The following is a 9,161-nucleotide window of genomic DNA, read 5'->3' on the forward strand; positions in this document are numbered from 1 at the left end:
AAAGCAACCAGCCTTCAAAACATTGAGCTACCCAGGGGCTGTTGTGAAAGCTGTAGCACAATATGCCTTTTTAAAGCCCTCAGCAGTAAGGCCTGTCTTCATCTGTGAGAAGAATTCTAAACAAAAAACAGTCACAGGGACTCGCCTACAAGGGTTTGGTGTTTCCAAGCCGGATAAAGAAGCTGGATGGCTGCCTTGCTCTTTCATCCACTCTCGGTTTGGGTGAATGTTAATGCCTTCACCCGTAGGTTTGTAACGCACTGCCTCAGCCAATTCCCTGGAGCTGGCTGAAGGCAGCGGCACAATAACAAAAAAGATAAAAACAAGTTGGGGAAACTCATCCACCTTAGTTATTTTTAATGTTATACTGAATCACTCAAAAGGTGCACAGATGCAGTAGTGTGCAGGATGATATTGCATTACATTTAGCAGACTGACATACCCAAAGTAACTTACACAGCTTGTTTTAAATCATACAGCCCAGTCATAGAGCTGTCTGTACCTGGCTCATGAGTAAAAGGACCTTTACTGCACATGAAAATCAAATAAAAAATCAAAGGCAATCTTTGCTTCTCACACAGCCTCAATCCGACCATAAGAGAGTAAAAATAAATTAGTAGTTAAAATTAATTCACAATGATGCCAGAATCTTCTCTTGGGGATGATCTTCCACCAATGTATTCCCTGAGAGAGCATGTTCTTAATGGAGCAGTGTAACACTTTGTTGGAGTTCATCTCACATCTTCAGCCAGCTACTTACAATATTCATTTTGGGACAGACACTAATGGATGGAGTCAGGGTGTATAAGCAACATGCCACATTTGAGTATTAGGCCTGCCTGCCAGATGGCACTTCTAGATAAGTATTTTAATGTAGTTGGATAGGTGCCAAATCATCAAGTAATGACTCAAGCAATGGTAGATTTGTAAGTGAACAAATCATTTATTTAAACTTGCACAAATATAGACAGAAAGTTGATCAACGAAACCAAAAGCACTGTGATTTTTGTGTTTGAAAGCTTGAATTATGCACCACACCAGGCAATGGGCAACCTACCAATTTACTGGCAAATAGTGTCACTTGGACACATTTCATCCTTAAATGCAGCAGCACAACTTTTCTTTTGAACAATTCTGTAAAATCAAACATTCCTTCACATCAATGTGTGTGTCAGAGAAAGCCAATCTTGGCACAACATTCATAAACAATTTATTCTCACTGCAATCAAAATTTGACACAGGACTGGTATTCCAGTAAAAGATCACATTGGTGCCAATAAATAAATAAAACTAAATGTGGCAAAATAAGGCCTTTTTCAACAAAGAGCAACCCTACAAGGGACTTCCTGATTTTGTGCAAGCAACAGTTGCCAATGCAACAAGAAACATTCTGGAAGATGAAGTCTTCTCTAGTTCAACTCGCTGAGTGATAAGAAGTGCATGGGTGGGAGGGGTGGCCTAGGAAAAGTAGGCCACAGTGACCCAGATTTAGTTTCCCTGAGGAAAATGCACTAATGCTCCATGTGGAAAGTAGATGAGTGGTTGGGGAGGGGGAGGATCAAATTAAACATGGTCTGTTACTCTACTGCGACACCTCTCTCTCTCCTTCCCATGGTGCAACGCAGGCCTCCCGTGTGCATCACAAATTCAAAGAGATAGCTGTGTCACGTCTCACCTTATTACGATTCAGGCACTCAAGGTTACACTAATTTCATGGTATACATTTTCAGAAACACAATACTCCATAAACCTATTCAGACTCCTTCAGTCAGACCCAGTTCCATCTAATTATGTCACCTTTGATAATTTCCTGACCATTTTAGTAACATAGTGTTGGTCTGATATTATTGTATAAATTTACAGTGCCAAAAAACTCAACAATGTTACAATATTAATAGTAATGAGAAATATCTAATGCACTTTCTTAAGGGCTTCTTAAGGGTTATCTAAATCGGGAGTCCAGGATTTTGGAAACATGAACTTGAACAGGAAAGAAATAAGGCACCCTGGAAATAAGACAAAATTTGAACGATTTAAAGTGCGTATGTTACATTTACAATTTACCAAACAATTGCCCATAATTGCCTGGTCCACCACTTCACCAACTGGTGTTGAGTCGCTTGGTAATTGCATGAACATACAGGAGGATATCAAGAATAGGTAACATTATTTTCATTTCTAGCACATAACATCATGCAATTAGTTTCCAATCACAGACATTCCACACAAATCCCTGTTCAGTAAGTGAATAAACACTGATCTGATGATAAAACAGCTCACACAGATTAATTGACTTTTTTTCCCCCCAACGTAAAACTGACTGGTAGGATGACTGCAATTTTTTATTTAAATAAAATAAAATAATTAAAATCTCATGAATATTCAATCAGCCAGCAATTATTTTCATGTTAAGATAGCCCAACTGGTTTAAAAACAAATCACGGTTTGCACAACTGTAGGACTGCTGTATTCAGTCTGTCTGATTATATATATATATAAGTTATTTCTACATTGTGCCTAATTATATAATTTCACAGATTGTTAAAACAAGAATGTTAGCCTTCCGCTTCGCTGGCAGACCACCATCCCGACAGGGAGTTCCTTTTTCCTCACAGAAGCCATACTTAAAACCTGGCAGAGTTTAGCTAGGATACCATCAGCCTTACATGCAAGAGAAAAGGAAAACAAACAAAAGTGCTTGTGTCCGTCTCCTCGGAACAGAGGTCAGTCCTCGCTGGAGTTCTCGGAGTTGTCAATGTCCACCATCTCCCAGGAGGCCTTGGCGTGCTGCTCCCAGCTGCGAGCCTGCCGGATGACAGAGCGGGGCATGAGCAGCACGCAGGCAGCCAGGCCCGAGATGCGGTCCTCGAAGGGCGTGCCGTTGTCCCAGCAGTCCGTCTTGGTGTCATACACGTGCACGTACTTGGTGCGGCTGCCCTTGTTGTGGGAGCGGCCCCCCAGGATGAAGATGCGGCTGTCCACCACCACCGTGCCCGGCTCCCCGTGCCCGGCCGGCAGCGGGCCCAGCAGGCTCCACTGGTTCACCGCCGGGCTGTAGCACGCCACCTGCAGGCGGAGGCTGGCATTACCTCCGAGCGACACTAACGAGCGAAGCTGCCAACGCTCACACGCACATCTGAGCGCAGTTCATATAGGACTCAACAACAATGCATACATCCTTTATGCTTTAAGACAAATATTTCTCAATATTTGGACCTTTGTCATCTAAATTGCTACATAAATGCATACCCAATGAAGATCCGTCGTATATTCTACTAAATACCCGATTCTGATTGAGAGAATGCAGATTATTTTCAGCACAGAGCAGTAGTATAATGTATATTATGAATAGATTACAGAAAAGCTTCTAGGACTCCAAGGTAGGACAATACCATTTTACATACCCACTGTGAGAGCATCTGCCAAATTCCTAAAATAACAACCAACATGCCAAATGAGTGTCTTATTATTTCTGTTGCTAGGAGCCATAACCTATGACATAAGCAGAACAAGCCACTCCAGGTTATGCAGGTGTAAGAAAATGGACTACTTCAGTATGATGAATGGGCACTTGGCTTCGTCACTGTGTCATGGTTTACTCTCATCTGGGAGGGTAAGTACTGTGGAGTAGGACGGAGGGTAAGTACTGTGGAGTAGGACGGAGGATGTGTGAGACGCGTCTCCTGTCCGCGGTACCTTGAGGACGTCGCGGCGGTACCCCCGCTCGTCGTTGCTCCCACCGATGACGTACGCGCGGCCGTTCACCGCCGCCATGCCGTGCCACGCCCGCTCCACCGGGCCCTCTGCGCAGGGGGCCCAGTGGTTGGCCATGGGGTCGTAGCAGTAGGTCTCCTTCAGGTACGAGAGCCCCCTCCGTCCACACGTGATGTAGATCTTCCCGTCAATAACCGCACCAGCGTGGGCATACACCTGGAGAGGGGTCCATCAGTGGAGCTTATAGGGTCAACGACCTGGTATTTCTTACAATTCCACATGTTATGTAATCCATACCATGCCTAAAAAGTTAGCATGCAAAGACTTTATATCCTTCTTTTTGTTTTCAACAGAATACAGTTTTCAGAATAAATAGGCAGGATAAAAGCTTTTTCAAAACAGTGTCCCAGTGTCTTAAGTGCATCAACACATTTTTAAGGGGATGGATTTCTGAAGTTCCATCTCCCTCTAGTGGACAAATTAACTTTTGAGTCATTCGTGCATTTGGACCATCATATCAACGTAATTATTTTTTAACAGCATCTAATTTTATATAACATTATATAACTATGGTATTTTATGGCAATATCGACTCAATATGTTTGCATTGTGAAGCTAATCCTTTAATATGCTGTTTTTACTGGCAGAGTTGAATGCAGCATTGCCACCGAATGTGAAAAGCCAAGCGCCTAAAATCCAAAAAGCGTATTTAAAATTACATTTGCTACGTGGTGCAATGTTATTGTGTCACAAAATATTGTTGGTTGGTTCTCCAAAATATGCTACGGCTGGATTGTCTTGTTCCTGCTTTGAAATTCTACATAACCAGAAGGACACACTGACCAGAGATTTGCTAAACCACCAGATCACAATCTGCTAAAGCAGACTAAAATCATTCACATCAGGGTTTTGCCGTTTCGGTGTGAAACGCAATGCTGAAAGTGTAACTGGATGGTTAACTCAACCCCCCCAGCGTGCAATCCCCTGCGGTCAGTAAGTGGTGCTAAGTGCAGACTGTATCTGTTACCTCCCGGCGCAGGGCAGCCACACACTCCCAGGTGTTGGTGTGGGGGTCGTATCGCTCCACGCTGTCCAGCTCGTTGCTGTAGTCACGGCCCCCGATGGCGTAGATGAAGTCTCCCACCACGCACACGCAGTGGTCAGCATGCTGCTTCTGCAGGGGCTTGATGCTGCACCAACTGTTGTGGCGAGGGTCATACCTGTGGGGGGGGTCGGGTCAGGGGGCGAGACATGAACATGGGCCGCTGGAGCGACACCACTGCCCCTCACAACACATTCTGCCTCTATGGATACAGAGTCATAAATCATTCATCTGATATCATCTGTGTATGTTTTTCTTTTTTTGAGAGAGATTCTAGGCCCTACCATACTCTTTACTGTGTCACAGAGATTCTAGGCCCTCCTACCATACTATTTATTGCGTCACACAGAGATTCTAGGCCCTACCATACTCTTTACTGTGTCACAGAGAGATTATTGGCCCCTCCTACCATACTCTGTACTGTCACACAGATAGATTCTAGGCCCTCCTACCATACTCTGTACTGTGTCACAGAAAGGGGTCCTGGGCCTCACCGCCAACAGCGTGTCTCAGCACGGAAGCCGCTGGTGTTCTTGTCCCCTCCGATCAGGTAGACAAAATTGTTGAGCACGGCAATGCCCTGGTTCGACATGCGGGGGCCCTGGGCGGTGGTCAGGGTCCTCCACTCGCCCCAGGAGGGGTGGAAAATCTGGAACTCGTCGCTGGGCATGACCGAGCCGGGCGAGTACATGCCCCCGAAGCCCAGGATGCAGCAGAAGCAGGAGCGGGGCTGGGTGAGCGGGCTCTGCAGGACGGGCTGCCACAGCTCCTGCCCGTGGTAGCGCAGGGCCGCCGCCACGCAGTCCTGCAGCGGGCAGCGCTTCAGCCGGTCATGCAGCCGCTGCAGAACCGCCCGCTCCATCAGGCAGAAGCGCACCGCCTCCAGCATCTTCAGCGGGTCCTACAAGAAGAGCACCAAGTACAGTTAGCCCTACATTACAATACATTACATTATTGGCATTTGGCAGACGTACAGTTGATTAGACTAAGCAGGAGACAATCCTCCCCTGGAGCAAGGCTGGGCCAACGGCTGTGCGGATCTTATTGTGGCTACCCCGGGATTAGAACCACCGACCTTGCGTGTCCCAGTCATTTACCTTAACCACTACACTACAGGCCGCCCTACCAACGTCCCCGCTAAAACCACATTCTCACAGGGCTTCTGTTAGCACAGCTGTGTTATGCTGTCAAGATGACTACTGTTAATGCAACAGCAACCCTGTGAGAAAAGCTTTCTTTGAGACCCGAATCAGATTGTTTTTGAAACAGACACGAACTGCAGTCGTGAAACACAGCCAAAGCAGCAGCAAGCGCAGAGCTGCAGAAAGCAAAGAGACTGAGGGCTCCCCCTGCTGGCGGTACCTGCAGGGACACCTGGTCCGTCTCCACCTGCTCCGGACTGTAATGGTAGTGGAGCGCCGCCTCGTACACCTCGTTCTCGGAGCTGACCTCCAATTCGTCGCTGGACAGGACGCTGAAGACCTTCTCTGGCGGGAGCTGGCGGTAAACGGGGGTGCGGGAGAACGTCTCGATGTTCTTCAGGATGTAGGAGTGCACCTTGGCTCCCAGCTGCTCCAGCCCGTACATGTCGGCCAGCTTGTACACTTCCAGGATGTTGTCGTCGTCCAGCCAGGAGAAGAGGAAGTCGCAGCAAAAGCCAATCACATCCTGAATCTACAAAGGACACAGCAAAAGGCATAAACTTCATTCATTTCCCCAGCAAACCTTGTAAAGAGTAACCCTGTTACTGTGTACTGTGGTGCCACTGTGCAGTGAATGAATTGGTGCTCTATCAGTTCTGAATTTCTTTGTCATTGCCATTTCAGTAGCAGCGGCCAAAATAGTATATCCTCCACTAATTTATGTGTCAAAAGAATGCTAGCTTTTGGCTGGTTCATTCAAAGCAATCATTATTTTTCCATCCTGTGGTTGTGTGCTCTTTCATTTAAGTTGGGAAATTAGGTTTTTCAGCTAAAAACCGAAGCAAAAACTATAATTTTTAATACTGTGATTTTTAATTCAGTTAATTCATGCTTTTTTTTTTAAGGAGCCTGGATTACTGGTATGCTCTTTTTCACTGGTCTGCCAAAAAAACATTGAAAGATCAGAACTCAAATTTTTAATAACTAAATAATTAATGAATAATTCATTTAATTCATTTTTAATTTACTATCTTCTTTACTTTCTATTTTGCCACGTATTTCTTTATATTTTGCAATGTTTCTTTTAATGGAATTTATTTTATTCAATTGTTTTACTTATAATGCAAATGTTAATCACTTTTAGTGAATTGCATTCTGTTAGAAAGGTGGTACGCAAATACAGTTCTTTATTATTGTTATTACTATTATACAACATTTAAAACAGCCTGTGTTGATTATGGCTATACAATGGAGGTCCACAGTGATAGCACAACAGCTATAATTCCAGTCCCTTTTAGGTCTGTTTTAACAGAATTAAAGGTGGAAAATTCCTACATGAGCAAGAAGTGGTGTTTGAGTGCTGTAGATATAGATAAAAGACAAACTGGAAAAAAAACATCACTTCAGACTCAGAGGAGTAACATTCACATACTGAGTTACACTCTGTATGTGAAATAAAAATGTTAAATAATGAAATGTATTAATTTATAATTTTATTAAATTATGAGTGTCTAATGGCTTCTCTAACTAGGATTGTCCTTATCATAGTAACTGGAAAGGGGGTTTCTTACTTAAAGTAAACAATATTTAAATTCATTTTGGAAAGGCACTGGTCCTTTGGGAGGAGTCAAAATAGCAAAAACATGCAATGATGCAAATGTGCACCTGCAGCAGAGTGGAAGCACATAGGATCTCCTGTACATTGTCCAGGTTCAACTCCAGCTCTGCTGTGTAAATGAAGTCCAGTAGCTTGGTCATTGCTGTGTAGGTAACCCCGTGAACCGGGATCTCAGACTGCTGCATTTCCCTCAGTCCTCCAGCAAACATTCCCCTGAGGAAAGAAACAGTCGTGCTGAATCTATTTCAGAGGCTCAAAATAAACGTCTAAACAAAAACATTTTCCCAATATCTAATTAAACGGGTTTCAAATTATTTTTCAATAGAGGCAATTGTCCAGTGTACCTGAAGTAGTCGCAGGAGGCCGCAAGGAGAATGCGGTGGGCTTGGACGGGCCTGCCCTCAACCAGAAGCACTACATCAAACAAGATGCCACTTTGCCTCAGCGCAAGCAGTCCTCCCAGCAATCTCTGGGAGTGTGCATTGCTGCGGTACGTCTGACGGCTACGCTGAGCCGTTGGAGGGGCAGCCGCACCCGCCGTTTTCAGCTCCCTATCTTCTGCCATCGCTGGTCAAGTACGCCAACCCGTAGTGATCACATCACACCTGTCCCGACGTTTGCACACCTACAGTAGGCAAGCAATTTCGTAACATTAAATGCCAGGCACAAAATGCAAGATGTTTTATTTAGCTTACAAATAAAGTCGCATTAGCTTTTTTTCTCCAATGCACTCGAAACCCTATATCGGCAAAATTAACTAATATGAAACGACAGATGATAATGGATAACATTAGCTAATATTTTGCAAGGGAGGATTCCTTCATACCAACAGGGGAATGTGATTTTTGCAGAGCTGCATGCTATCCTTAGCCCCGGAAACACCAAGGATAGCAGCTACGACGTGACCTTTGATATCTAGTTGTATAATATATAAATAGTTATATAAACAATAACAGTGCGCCAAATGTTACCAAAAACTAAGTGTGTTACGCGTTACAACAATATTGTACCTTATATTGAATAGCACAGCTAGCTAGCTGAGATTGCTAACAATACCAATGTTGCTAGCTAGAAAAACCGGTTATATCTGCAATCTGAAATACAGCGATCTAGCGAATACACTAGCTAGCTACACATTCGTCATCAAAAAAGCATTATCTTAGACAGCAAGCGTCATGCAAAGCTTCAAATATGCGACAGTCCTGTCAAACGAAAAGCTAAACATTTTCGACAGTTAACGTTAACAACATTCGCTGCACATCATAGTTGGCAACGAACTTTAGCCTAGCTAGCTATCTAGATATAGTGACAGTAGATAAATAGCTAACTTAGCTAGCAAGCTAATGTTAAACATACAGCCGGTCAGCTGGTCCACAAACCAAAACATTCCAGTATTTTATCAGATGATTGTAACGTACAAATTCATGCACTCCCAGTTGAAACAGTACTATAAGCCGTATTTTTAAGGTTTAAATGCAGTTGTCGTCGTGAATTGCCCTTTTCAGTTTCATTCCCTTTCCAATTCGTGTGTTTACTTTCTGACAGTCGTGCGTCGCAGTTTCAGGTATTGCATACACCCAATGCA

General features: G+C 44.1%; 1 protein-coding gene across 2 annotated transcripts; it reads right to left on the bottom strand.

The window, feature by feature from the left end:
* Positions 1-923: 923 nt before the first annotated feature.
* On the bottom strand, positions 924-9,161 carry klhl22 (kelch-like family member 22). 2 transcript variants are annotated; one of them, XM_061261800.1, is made up of 8 exons: positions 8,995-9,161; positions 7,921-8,201; positions 7,624-7,789; positions 6,179-6,490; positions 5,311-5,717; positions 4,742-4,934; positions 3,697-3,930; positions 924-3,066 (listed from the first exon to the last, which is right to left on the bottom strand). In XM_061261800.1, exons 2-8 carry the CDS (start codon positions 8,139-8,141, stop codon positions 2,725-2,727), a joined length of 1,875 nt encoding a protein of 624 aa, XP_061117784.1. In that variant the 5' UTR covers positions 8,142-8,201; positions 8,995-9,161; the 3' UTR covers positions 924-2,724. The 2 variants fall into 2 exon arrangements, with proteins under 2 accessions (XP_061117784.1, XP_061117785.1); XM_061261801.1 differs by lacking the exon at positions 8,995-9,161 and adding an exon at positions 8,587-8,918.

This window comes from Conger conger, chromosome 11, assembly GCF_963514075.1.
Source record: "Conger conger chromosome 11, fConCon1.1, whole genome shotgun sequence".
NCBI lineage: Eukaryota > Metazoa > Chordata > Actinopteri > Anguilliformes > Congridae > Conger > Conger conger.